General features: G+C 41.4%; 1 protein-coding gene across 2 annotated transcripts in view; it reads left to right on the top strand.

Annotated features, from left to right (window-relative positions):
• Positions 1 to 11,922, top strand: part of mybpc2a (myosin binding protein Ca) — a 67,772-nt gene extending 55,850 nt beyond the window's left edge. For both annotated transcript variants that reach the window (XM_005469002.4, XM_019357679.2), the window contains 6 exons: positions 4,508 to 4,703; positions 5,823 to 5,962; positions 8,539 to 8,698; positions 9,970 to 10,106; positions 11,042 to 11,228; positions 11,527 to 11,922. In XM_005469002.4, the coding sequence (XP_005469059.1) occupies positions 4,508 to 4,703; positions 5,823 to 5,962; positions 8,539 to 8,698; positions 9,970 to 10,106; positions 11,042 to 11,228; positions 11,527 to 11,561 (855 nt within the window). In that variant the 3' untranslated portion in view covers positions 11,562 to 11,922. The remainder of the gene's footprint in view (positions 1 to 4,507; positions 4,704 to 5,822; positions 5,963 to 8,538; positions 8,699 to 9,969; positions 10,107 to 11,041; positions 11,229 to 11,526) is intronic.
• The last annotated feature ends 1,951 nt before the right edge of the window (positions 11,923 to 13,873 follow it).

The following is a 13,873-nucleotide window of genomic DNA, read 5'->3' as shown; positions in this document are numbered from 1 at the left end:
TTGTTACCCTCCTGTTTCCACTTTCCCCTCTTGTGTAGAAGTAGTCGTGTCTTTCGCCTCAGTCTTTGTTTATCTTCCCTTGTGGTCTCTTTGTTCTTTTTCTTAAAGTTTATGGATTCGTTTAAGTTTTATGTGTACAATTTGCTGTGCTTTTGGATTTCTTCATCAAATACATAAATATAAATAAAAGGTTTGCTTTTGTTACCTTATGCCTGCTTATTGGAGTCCTACATTCGGCATGTGCTCAAAGTCACCGCAGGTGAGGGACAGATGACCATGAAAGAAATATGGAGTGAAAGCAAATTCGGCTTGTTTTCTCATGAAGTTTAATGATTGATTTTCGTTTTTGAATCAGAGTAAGTGGGGGGATATATGAGTGGACAGTGAGGGTGGAAGAAAATGAGATTATGTTAAGGGAATAACAGCCAAAATAAAGCTCTTATGTCTCAAGGCTAAAATTCTGGTCAGATGCCTTAAAGTTTTTTGAGGTAGTTTTTGAGTTCATTTAATAGAAAAAAAGGATATTGTACTCATAAATACACATTAATTAATGTGATGTATAATTATGCCTTTCAACAAATTGATGCAACCTAATAAACTTATATATAATAAACTTAAATAATCCATTAAAAAATACATAGGAGCAGGCACTGCTTTGTGGAAGCTATCACGTTGCCCTGCCATCTTGACTATAGCACCCGAGATGGACACTGCTGTTCTGCTTAATTGTGTTTTATGTGTGTGGCTTGAGAGCAGCTGCATATGTGGTACATCAAAGGCGGTGGAGAGGAGAACTCATAGGCCTTCTTTTGCTGTCAGGGCAAATTTTATTCACACCAGACTCAAGATATGAAGGATCATACCTACAGTGTGTTTTATCACATGAGACGGGGTCCTCATCACCAAAGATGCAAAACGTGAAGGAAAGAGACAACACAATCAGCATCTGGTTAAAATATCATGCTTTTTCTCTTCACCTCAAACCTCATCTCCCAAACTGAAGTCAGGGTTTGTGCAAAACCATCTTATTTATTCCAAATATGTTTGCAATTACTTATTGTCATTAAATGTGACCCTCCTGTTTCCAGATAGCTGATAATGACCTGTCTAAACAACAACAACAGGTGGTTATAAGCTAACATCATGCAAGTGTTCTGAAATTCACACTTTCCCTCTGATAAACAGTCTGTCACTAAGTCCAACAATGGTAGATCCACTTTAAAGAAAATTTTACTAACACACTAACAGCAGCTAACAGTGGCACAAACAGCAGCACTTACCAAAAGAAAAGTTCAGGATTTCCTCAACAACTCCCCCCAGTATCGCTGTAATCACACAGAAGTGAGCTTCACTTCTGGAGGAGTTTTAAGGCCTCCTCTAGAATACATAGACATGGACACGCATAGACAGCTGAGGTAAACAGCTTACTAACAACTGTTTTTACCCCTCAAAGACTAACAATTTTTGAGGGGTAAAAACAGACTGCAGTTGACTGCAATCTGAACTCTACTGAAGCCTAGTGGTGAGATTTTATACACTGTAACTTTGAACGAAGTGTCAGTACCCCATGTCTAATATTTAATTAAGGGAGGGTAAAGGCAGAACATCCACATGACACCTAAAAATATTTCTTATCTAGCTTTGGTCACAGAGTAGATTAAAGAACTGTTTTGCACCCATTGGCTTTCACATCACACATACCTCCACTAGATCGACTGCCTATGGAGTATTTATAGAATCTAAAAATACAGAAGGAGTCAAAATCAGTCATGAGCTTTGAAATATGAGCTGTGAGCAAAACCGTGAGGTTGGACAGAAAACATAATGACTAACTGTTGAAAATGATTTAAAAAGACATACATTCAAATCTTTACTAGTTGCTATTCTAAATTTATTTCTACTAGAAAATGCAATTTCACCTAAAGATGGCAGAAAAACATGATTAGCTAGTCAAGCAATCCCCAGCCAAAAGTTATTGGTTCACATTTCTGGTGTTTGGGGCTATCTGTAAATACCACATTACCTTAACTTTAAAGTTGCTTTTTTCAGTTATCTTTGCCTAATGGCTATATCATGCACCGGGGCATCTAAAAATCTAAAAATGTGTGGGGGGGGAGCAATAACATTTGTATCAAAGCCTACCCCCCCCCCCCCCCCACTGCACATTGTAGATATTTTAAGTGAATCCTGGAGTGGTCATTTGAAGAAAAAACAACCAGGCCCTTATCCCCCCATGGCTGCTACCTGAAAACATATCGTCCTCTTCTGGAATCTAAATCCGATGTGCTAATGTTGGTAGTAACAAGGGAACAAGAGTTCAAAGGGCACAGGGAGCGTTACAGCTTTTGACAGCAACTTGCAAATTATGGCAGTGGTAAAAAAGAAACTAACCATAAGCTGTAAAGGGTAAACCATTGTTCTAAATAAAAATAGACAAGACGAAAGCGAGCCATAGCTCGGTCTCCTTTTGAAGAAGCAGATGAAAAGCCTGTTCTGAGACAGAGAACGTGGCTGCATGGTGTTCTCTTGGGGAAAAAGAGCACCGACTGTTCTGTCATCTCATCCACGAGCTGGACTGAGTGTGTTCCCCCGGCTGTTTTTACACTGATGTAATATGAGGCCATAACTAAAGTTATCAGTGACATTTTTAATGAAATATTTTAGGTACAAAAGTTTAATTAAGTTGTTTTTTAAAAAATATTCTATAAGATCAATTTATTGTTAATCAAAAGATCAATTTACTAGTAAGGACATTTTTAATGAGTAATCAAGAGAATTGTTTCATTTTCCACAGATTAACCAAAGCATTAGTTTAGGTGGGCCTCAGATGAAATAATGGCATATCAGCTGAAGACTCAGCTACGGAGTTAGTTATTCTGATACACTGCCAGTCAAAAGCTTGGACACACCTTCTCATTTAATGTTTTTTTCTTTTACTACTTTCTACATTGAAGATACAAACTGAAAACATCAAATATATAAAGCAAGATATACGCAATTATGTACCAAAGAAAAAAATGATAAATAACTCTAAACATGTTTTATATTTTCGATTCCTGAAAGTAGCCACCACTTTGCTTTGTTGACAGCGCTGCAAACCCTTGGTCTTCTCTCAGTGACCTTCATGATGTAGTCACCTGAAATGGTTTTCACTTCACAGATGTGCCTTGTCAGGGTTTATTTGTGGAATTTGTTGCCTTCTTAATGGGGTTGGGGACCATCCGTTGTGTTGTGCAGAAGTCAGGTTGGTACACAGCTGACAGCTCTGTTTGACAAGTGTTAGAATTCATATTATGGCAAGAACCAATCAGCTAAGTAAAGAGAAATGACAGTCCATCATTACTTTGAGAACTGAAGGTCAGTCTGTCTGGAAAATTTGACTTTGAATGTGTCCCCAAGTGCAGTCACAAAAACCATCAAGAGCTACGACAAAACTGGCGTACATGAGGACAACCCCAAGAAAGGAAGACTAAGAGTCATCTCTGCTGCTGAGGATGAATTCATCCGAGTCATCAGCCTCAGAAATCACAAGTTAACAGCACCTCAGATTAGAGCCCAGAAAAATGCCACACAGAGTTCCAGTAGCAGACACATCTCTACGTCAACTGTTCAGAGGAAACCGCGAATCAGCCCTTTATGATCAAAATAGCTGCTAAGAAACCACGACTAAGGAAAAGCAACAAGCCAAAGAGATTTGTTTGGGGCAAGAAAGACAAGGAATGGACGTTAGACCAGTGGAAATCTGTGCTGGGAGGAGGTGTGATGGTGTCGGGGTGCTTTGCTGGTGACACTGTTGGGGAATTATTCAAAATTGAAGCCACACTGAACCAGCGTGGTTACCACAGCATCCTGCAGCGACATGCAATCCCATCCGGTTTGCATTTCGTTGGACCATCATTTATTTTCCAGCAGAACAATGATCCCAAACACACCTCCAGGCTGTGTAAGGGCTATTTGACCAAGAAGGAGAGTGATGGAGTGCTGCGCCAGATGGCATGGACTCCTTGGTCACCTAAACCCAGTCGAGATGGTTTGGGATGAGATATCAGATGTACTGCAGGAGCAAAGAGCAGGATCAGAATCTTTATGTTACAGAGATGCTGAGCACTTGTTGGCCCTTTTGCCTTCACTCTGCAGTCCATCTGATATTGTTGCGATTCTTTGCCAACAAATCTTTATTCAGATTTACTTCAGTAGCATATCTCAATCTTTGGGCAGGCTGTGTATCTATGTATCTGCAAGCTGCTTTGTAACCCACCTCTACCCCAGCTAACATCAGGTTTGTTGACAGTGATGATTCCTCTGTTCTGTGCTGAAGTCTTCCTGCTTCTTTTGCTGCCTCAGTCTTTTAAAATAAATGATTAGCGGGGCAGAGTGGTCTCGTGGGACAATAGAGACATACTGTCTGACATGATGGAAATTATGATCTTCTATTGCTACAAGGGTTGTGCCCGATTTTTGGAGAGAAATATTTGGAATCATTTCCTTTCCTTGACTCTAATTACAGGGAAAGCCTCGTCCTGTTGTGACCTGGTATAAAGATGGTGTTCCCATGGAGGACCGCACAGTGGGAACTCGTACTAGTGAAGTTGACACCATCCTCTTTATTCGCTCTGCCGAGAGGGTCCACTCTGGAAAGTACACACTGTCTGTTCAGATTGAGAACATGTCAGACAGCGCTGACATACACATCCAGGTTGTAGGTCAGTCCCTTCACCATAACACCACCTTCTAAGCTTCACCTAAAGAATGTAAACTTGCACCTCATGTTCTCTCATTAAGCTTAGAACATAGCGCGTAATTCACAAAGTGCATGATTAATAACCTTTTTGAAATGGGATAATGGTTCGAGCTTGAATCTGTGACATGTCAAGAGTTTTTTTGTCAAATTTGATGATAATTCCTTATTTCATACTCTGAAGGATCTGTGACTCAAAGTAGCAAATCATCAAAGTGCTCAGTCCTCTCTCTCTCTCTTATAATCCTGTCTCCTGCCTCTGTGGCCGCCAGCTCATTCCCCAGCTTACTGCTCGTCTCCGCGGGTCAGGGTTCTGGGTGGATTATTTGGTGGGGCTCTGCTGAGATTATTTGCTTATAGACTTGGATTAGGTTTGGATTTTGAGGGCTATTCTGTCACTTCCTCTGCTGAGAAGGTTGAGCTAATAATGAGAGGCTCTGATTCCCCCCCCCCAGTTGATCTGTCACTGTACTCGTTTAGCAGGAGACAGTACAGGAGGGATTAAAGGGGAAAAACAGAAGCACTGCTCACAGTTTGTACTGTACTCTAAAGAGTGTTCACACCAAGATTAATGAGACATACGCTACTATGTTGCACTGTTTTCTTTACTGCACTGTGTTTGGTGAAGGCCACAGAGAAGGATCAGTGATAAATACACTGCATTTCTCTGCTTTGTTATCGAGGCATACTTCTTTGTTACGTCTATGCCAACAGTTTTTCTAGTAATGTATGCAGCTATCACCGCCTTCCCTTGATCCTATTGTCTTTTGCTCTCCTAATCTGTCAATCTTTCTAATCTGTCTAATCTGTCAAATCTCTACCGCTGCAAGTGTTGACTTCTTTCTCTCACTGGGACTTCCCTGCTCCATATCTGTTTGTACATTTCTCCTTCTCTCAGCCTCTAAAAGCCTTGCCAACATCTATGTCTAGGCAAAGAACAGAGTTATCTCAGCCAGCTATGCATGTGTGGAACATTTTTTCACCACCCTTGAGCTGTGCAGTTTAATGAACCTGTCTTGTTCATAGTTTCACACAAAATCCTCCACCTGTATCTCGACTCTGCCACTTCTCACAATCCCACCAGAAAAGCCTGGTCCTCCCATCGCCGTGCATGTCACAGATATCTGGGGCTTCAATGCTGCGCTGGAGTGGAAGCCACCTAAAGATGACGGCAACTGTGAGATTATTGGCTACACCATTCAGAAAGCTGACAAGAAGACTAAGGTATGCATGACGGAGTGTACAGGTGGTACTGAGAGGGTTTGTCAAGCAAGGTAATTCGCTAATAATAGTGCTGGAGGCATGCAACTCTGGAGCAACAGTGTCTGTTAAATTATGCATCCAAGTACAAGTTGAACCAAATTCTTCTGTGTTTTGTTTTTAATGTCACTGGGATTAGATTTAATTATTTTTGCCTGACATTTTCTATATTGTGGTTTGCTAAATGTTAAACAGCCAGGCACACTCCATGAAGATCAGTCCTCCTTTGGGATGTTGCAATCTTTAGCTGACGTTAGCTTCTGCAGAATAAATTTGGAACGATCACACACTGTCTCATGGCGTGTGTCTGATCATCAGAAAAGAAACTGAATGTAAAAAACCCCAGAAAATGCAAGCTTAAACTTTCTGTAACTACAGAAACAAAAACTGCACCTGATTTAAATTTGTCCCATTTCACCCATCAGGGTCGCCTCCTTGTGCACCTCTGGATCACTTCCAGAGCTCACTTTTCAACTTCTATGTTGAACTAAAGTTTCATATTAAAAAAGCATCAATTTAATGTTATATATATATATATATATAATTACAGCATTTTCTACACATTGTTGTTACTCTCCCCCCTACAATTTTTATGAACAATTTCTTGAAAGTCATTTTTAGATGTTGCTTTAAGCAGTAAACCTCTAAAAGCCCACTTTACACTACAGTCATGGTAAAAAAAAGAAACCAACTGTCAATTCTAAGTTTTTCAATCAGTTTGTCAATCAGCACATAATAAAGATAATGTGGTCGTTGGAAGGTGTTAAAATTGGGTAAAATTACACATGAAATATTACACCCTGCCATTATTTATTTAATAAAAACTGTGCAGAAAAATTAAGTACACCCTTACTGTGTCGACAGGAAATAAAAGGGCAAGCGAAAGACAAGTGCATATAATTAAATGCATTTAATTAACTGATCGTCGGTAAGTGAGAGTACTCCTGTAAAAGCTAGTCTGGAGCTTTCAGGTGTGTAGATACATTGTCAAGATGCAAAGACATCAGCAATCATGTTAAAGAAACAATATATGCCCTTCAATCTGGGAAGGTGTTTTGAGGCTTTGAAGTCAAGTGAGAAAGATTTTTCACAAGTGAAAAACATGTCATCTCCACACTGCATTCCCACTCTGGCTTCCTAGAAAATTTACTTCAAAGTCAGAAAACCCCCCAACTTTAGCATGTTAAATGCTAAAGTTCATGACAGTCCGATTAGAAAAAGACATGAGTGTCCCTTCTCTTTTAAAAAGAACATGGCAGCATGGCTTGCAAAAATTGCAAGACCTCTGTAACAATGTTCTTTAGGCAGAAAGACCAAAGTGGAGATGTTTGGCAAAAACTTCATAGCAACTGTCTGCACAGTGCTGGAGGTGTGATGATTTGAGCTTGTTTAGAGCCACAGGATTTGGCCACCTTGCAATCTTTGTATCTACCATGAACTCCTCTACATGTCAAAGTATTCTAGAGTCACACGTGAGGCTTTCTGCTCTGTGAGCTAAAGCTTGGCCCAAACTGAGGAAAGCATACCAGCAAATCAGCCCAATCACAGTCCAGATTTTAACCTGAATGAAATCCTCTTGTGGGACCTTAAAAGAGCTGCGCATAAATGAATGCCCTCAAATAACAATGAACTGAAGCAATGTTGTAAAGAAGGGTGAGCCAAAATTCTTCCTTGTCAATGTGAAGGACTGACATAAAGTCATACAAAAAAAAATTAACGACTTAAAAGTTACTTGAAGTTATTGCTCCTAAAGGTTCTTCTACTAAATCATGGGGTTTACTTAGTTTTTCACACATTGCTTTTTGTCTTTTTAATTGTTAAATAAATAAAGAGACTGTCTAATATGTTATGTGTTTTTATTCATTTCTGGTTCTTTGTACCTCATGTTAATACTAGCTAAGGAATAAAGACCTAATACGAGTGTACTTTCTTTTTAACCATGACTGCATCTTTCTAAAGTTCAAACACAGATCTAAAAGACAGTAGCTTACATTCATCAGCTATAAACTATAGTGCCAAATTAATAAGATAATTTGTGCTGAAAGTGCACACAGGCTGTGTGCCAACATGTTTGCTCTTAAAAGGTGATGTATGGTTGCTCTGTGTTATCTTTTTCTTTGGATAAAAAAAAGGATCAGAGATGGTGTATTTGTACTCATTGCTCCTGATTGTTGGTGCTACGAAATAAAAATTGTCTCATCAACCATCCCTGAGTGATTAAGGCAGCTCTGAAGTCCTGATTTCATTTTTATGTTTCATGACTCACATAAGTGTTCCTTTTGGAGTAGGGAGATCCAGTTTTACTCAAGCTAACTAAGCTATTGCTCTATTTTTACAACCATGCTTCTAGCAGTGGCTGCCTGAAGATTTGTCCAATAGCTGCAAAGCCGTCGTACGCTACCACGGTCGTTATGCTGAATGAATCGACAGGAAGGTGGCCTAGAAGAACATAGATGTTGGGCACTGGAGATTCTTCAGCTTATAGAGCTCCACCTCAGCTATGAGCCTCTTTGAACCTCTCCTTCTCTCTCTCACATCAGGAGTGGTTCACGGTCTATGAGCACAACCGCAGGCCCAGCTGCACTGTGTCTGACCTGGTCATGGGGAACGAGTATTCCTTTCGAGTGTTCAGCGAAAACATCTGTGGCCTCAGCGATGAGCCTGGCATCAGCAAGAACACCGCTGTCATTACCAAAACAGGTAATGAAATCCCCGCAGAGCTCTGCGCTCTGTAACATGATAGTATTGCTTTTGATGCTGAGCAACATCTAACGCACGCTGAGCGGTAGACCACATTGTATTCAATTGAAAGATAAAGTGAGCATTGTGGTTTGTAAAGGGTACAGTAGTGAAAAACAGTGCAGAAGCTACACTAAATAAAATGCAGCCTTGTATTATTTTCGCTGTAGAACACAGTAACGACATTAGAACTACCAATAATTAATTATCGGCTGTGATTAATTGCTTGAACATGGTTTAAAGCAAAATTAATTCACACTGATTACGCTTAACAGAAATATTCTTTGACAGAGTGTTAAATATCATTTAATATTGGCCGCATATTATGAAAGCAACTAGGCTGGGAAATTAACACCTGCCACCAGCCAAATGCTGCTACTGTTTTTGTGTTGTTGCATTTGCTTACTCTCCCAGAAGACTTGGCAGCCCACCAGCCAATCTCTTTTGTGTTCCAAGCATCAGTCTGGCCTATTAAATTTGGAGGGTTGTTGATCGCGGTGCCCACCTGACCTGAGCATAAAACAAAAAGTCAGTTTCCTGCCTCGATAACTCAAAGGCCAGTTGAGAATATTTGCTTGTGTGAGAGGATGCGGCGTGGATATTACAGACCAAACAATCCCAAAATAGCGGACAGTGACAACTGAAGGTTAATAATTATGCATTTCAGTCCATGTGTTACACATTCCCTGAACAAAATCGACTTTTACAGCGTGGTACAAACTAGCTTGGCGTCTTTTAAACTGAGACATGCCCCACCGAAATGAAAACATCTTTTATCCACTACTAAGCCTTTTCAGCTACATGGCCTTCATCTGTCTTTTCATCATATTCTTCAGAAAATTCTCAGAATTATGTAATTTCCTCTTAACCCACCAATGGGTAAATTTGTTGAATATCCATTATTGATACAAGGAAGCAAATTCTGTATTATTTCAGTCTCACATTCATCATAGAAAGAGCTGGAAAGCAAAGGACAAAAACCTTTGGGGAGCCAGCGTTAGCTTTTATGCTCCAGTCTGCTGGAGGACGTGTTGAAATCTTTAATCATAAACTTGAAGCTTACCTCTTTACCCTGCCTTTTGATTTATTTATGAATGTGTGTACTTTATTTTCATCTATGTTGACTTTGATTTTGTTTTATTACGTCTGTGTTGACTTCATAGCAGCCACTGTTATTATTACACATCAAGCAGTGTGAGTGTGTGTTCTCAACGTCTTCACCCCATGTCCAGGTTTGCTCTACAACCCTTCACCCTACAAAGAGATGGATGTGAGCAGCTGTCCTAAATTCACAGCTCCCCTGGTGGACAGAAGTGTCATTGCAGGATACAGTGCCGCCATCTCCTGTGCCGTTCGTGGCAACCCCAAGGTATCCGAACTTTACTTTTTACAGGTGTGTGTCAGCGATGTCATTTTTGGGGCATTTGATTGGAGTTCATTTACAACCCAATGTATTTATCCTTCCGCTCTTAATTATTTGTCTTCTTATATTTTTAAGGTATAAAATAATTTTTAAAAATCAGTTTAAAAATTGGTCTATAAACCAAGGAACAAGGTATTTAGACTGTTAGGCATTTAGACATCAATCAGTATGTGACTTTTGATGCTAGTTTGTGTGCGGCTCACAGATTCAAACATATCTAGAAAACCTAAAGATAAAATATAGAGAAGTGTGCTTCCTAGTTTATGCATGAAGAGTAAAATAAATGTGAAATAAAGGGAGCACAATGTGTCCTAGTGTGGTTGTGTTAAGACAAAAAAAAAAGTCATGGCTGTCAATAAAGCAGTGCTGAATGCACAAAAGGTAACCCCCAGCTGTTTGTTGCAAATGACTATACTACACACTACAGCACCATCGTGTGTGGACTTTACCTGGATTGGCCTCTGATAGCTGCACTGCAAGGGTTTGCCACAGATTTCCTGCTTTGTGTTTTTTACAGGTTTTGAGTGTCAAGCAGTGAGTGTGTGAACAGTCAGAAAGGATTTTGATGCCTTTGCAGCAGCAATGTATTTTTATGTAGGAAGCTAGAACAAGAGGTGGAGCAGCTAGATCTTTGAGCGCACATATTTTTTTTTATCACACAAAATCGGCAAAGATTTGTCAAGGCGAAACGTTGACCTAATTTCACCTCCTCTACCCTCCTCCCTCTGCTCTCTCCTACCCTCCTTACACCCCTCGCTGTGTTTATACCCCCCCCCGCGCACACACACACACACACACACACACACACACACACCCTTCTCCTCTCCTTTCCTGCATCCCACCAATTTTGCTTGCTCCTCCAACATCCTACTCTGCCTCAGCCAAAGATCATTTGGATGAAGAACAGAATGATCCTCGGTGAAGACCCCAAGTTTCTGATGCAAAACAACCAGGGAGTGTTGACTCTGAATATTCGCAAGCCAAGCCTGTTCGATGGGGGCAGATACTCCTGCAGGGCCATCAATGACCTCGGGGAAGACGAGGTGGAGTGCACTCTGGAGGTTCGAGGTATGTCGATGCAGTTTTCACTTCCCACAACAATGTAGTTTCAAAGCTAAAGCATGACCTGAAGTCAGGGCAAGTCTCTCCCTGGCAGGCTTCAATAAAGCTCACCATGACAAATCTCCATCCCCTCAACCCCTTTTGCCTGAGCTGTTGTTCAGGCGAAAGCAGAATTCCTTTTCCTGTGCTAAATATAAATCACCTTATTGTATTTGTCAGAGAAAGTTTCAGAACCACAGATGACTTTAAACAGGATGATCTGCTGGCCCCTCGTGCTGATTTAAATTTCTCTTTTTCTCCACAGTTTTACAAGAGAAAGGGGAGGAGGCGAAGAAATGAGCGGCACCGCGAAACAGCAGAGGATACAGTTGAACAGGAATAGTAATGGATTATGTATAACGGGATAGTCATGAATAAATATGATTAAAATAGATCACTTGTGAGGCTCTAAAGCCACCCTGTGCACCCCCCACCCCCCTAAACGCATATGCTTGCCTTTCACCGCTGCTATGATGAATGCCATATCAGTAATATGCCATAAATTCTTTCAGCACGCTGCCACCTTGTCACTCCCTGACTGAGAGAACCCACAGTGTAGAGTAGTAGAGCTGCCCTGCTGTGACCACACACACAGATGGATCCTTCTTATCTGTGAAGTGGACCTGTCACTGAACACACTTATAAAACAGCCTTTCATCCATTACGGCTCCCTGTGTTGTCTGTTTTGTGTCCTGGACGTTTTTATAGGTTGGTATGAATTTATGATTGGGATGCAGCTGCAGCACTGAAAGCACCGCAGTGTGACTGACCGGCTGTACGCACGCCCCTGTTTCCTCGCTGTGGTGTGTGAGCAGGGGCCTGTAATGGTTCAATGGAGGGATCAATATTCAGTCAGGCATAGCCGACATCATGGAGTAACCAGGATTAAAGAGGTTCTTATACACAGATATAGCCCTGCTGCTCCACCACACGCACACACAAAGTATCAGTGTCGACTCACAACGCACTCTCTTGCAGTATTTACCCATTCCCTCATGCTCTCATACTACATTCCTCATGGCATGACCTATACTGGTGGGCCTTTACAGAAACATGGTTTACACTCATGCACATGTGAACACAAACATACACACTCCAAATCAGGGTCTCATTAGCATCACACACTAGAGACTAATTAATGCACCCATCAACACTGCCCTAATTAGCTCTCCCACGTCATTACTGAGCAAACGAATTACCGCTAATTTACACACCCGCAAAACAAACACAGCACCGTCTCTGCTGGGAGAGTCCGCTCGCCTCGCACACCAAATTAAAGCCTCACCGATGTGCTGCAACTCCGACCAGCGTCCCAAGTGTGCCTGCCCTCCCTCACACGCACACACACCCTAACTTCACCTGACTGAAGGAAAAGCTCAAGCTGGAGAGTGAAAGTGTGAGGTGTGACATTTGTGAACTAGGGCAAATACATCACCCTCCCTTGGAGATGTGAAGGTACTTTTTACTCTCGAGACCTGCCCCACCGCTGAGTACATCAGGTCCCGGTCTCTTGTCTCTCCAGCAGAGGGGGTAAGAGCACAGTGACAAAGAACACAACTGACCACCATTAGGGTCTGTGCTGTAATTGTGAGTGGCAGGTTATTAAGCATCATTACATTACTGATGCACCGCTTATCGAAACGCCGAACCTGGCTCCCAAACTGTGCCAATCTTCCCGTGACTCTTGGCACTTATCCTGAAACACTTCTAAGTACAAGAAATTGAATTTCCTCCTTTACATCGCAGCATAAAGATGAGTTGAAATAGGATGAGGCCATATGTGGCCAGATAAAGCGGGAAATCCTCCAGATACCTGAAAGTAGGCCATGATTGGTTACACAGTAGACCTGCAGTGCGGTACAAAGCTTATATTTTGAACCCTGTCGAGCAGTAAATGACTCTGCGAGTATGTGTGTGTTTGTGTGTGTGTGTGGATTATGTGTGGTGTTGATATAATCTTATTGTCAGTTAACCCGAGACACAGCGTGGTGTGTTACTCTGCTGATTGACACATTAAAGCGGCACTGAAGATACACCGCGTGCTACTTTGCATGGAAGTTTTGGGAAAAACAGATTCTTTGGGAAAAAAAAAAACCAGCGTGTAACCTCGATACTCCACCTGAATCTTACCCTGTCTCAAAAGTGATGTTCTGTTGCTAAGCAATCAAACTAATTGTATCTACTGGCATCATCCACAAGCCGTAGGAAACTTTAAAAACATTAGAAGGTGCTGGTTTACAATGCCACGATCAGTGTTTATGTGTGTGTGTGTACGCGTGTGCGCCTCTCGTCTTCTCACACAGTTCGGAAAGCTTTAAGTTGTAAGCAAGAACAAAAAAAATTATAGAGCATTTTGTTTCCCCTCATTCCCTGTGACACACCTTAAGGCTCTTTAAGTTTGCGATGTCTGGATGAATAATTAATGAGGAAGCATGGCAGCTCAGGAGTAAAGCACCAGCTTCTTCATGCGCACTGTATCTGCTCTGCTGTCTTTCCAATATTAGAACAGGCCTGCCTCAGACGACGACGAAACAAAGAAAAGTGACAAGACAAGTCTTACCACCAGGCAAAGGGAAAGGGTGGGAGAATCAGTAGGGTGCAAGCACTGTTGT

This window comes from Oreochromis niloticus, linkage group LG4 (assembly GCF_001858045.2).
Source record: "Oreochromis niloticus isolate F11D_XX linkage group LG4, O_niloticus_UMD_NMBU, whole genome shotgun sequence".
Taxonomy (NCBI): Eukaryota; Metazoa; Chordata; class Actinopteri; order Cichliformes; family Cichlidae; genus Oreochromis; species Oreochromis niloticus.
This window is presented reverse-complemented; position numbering and strand designations above follow the sequence as displayed.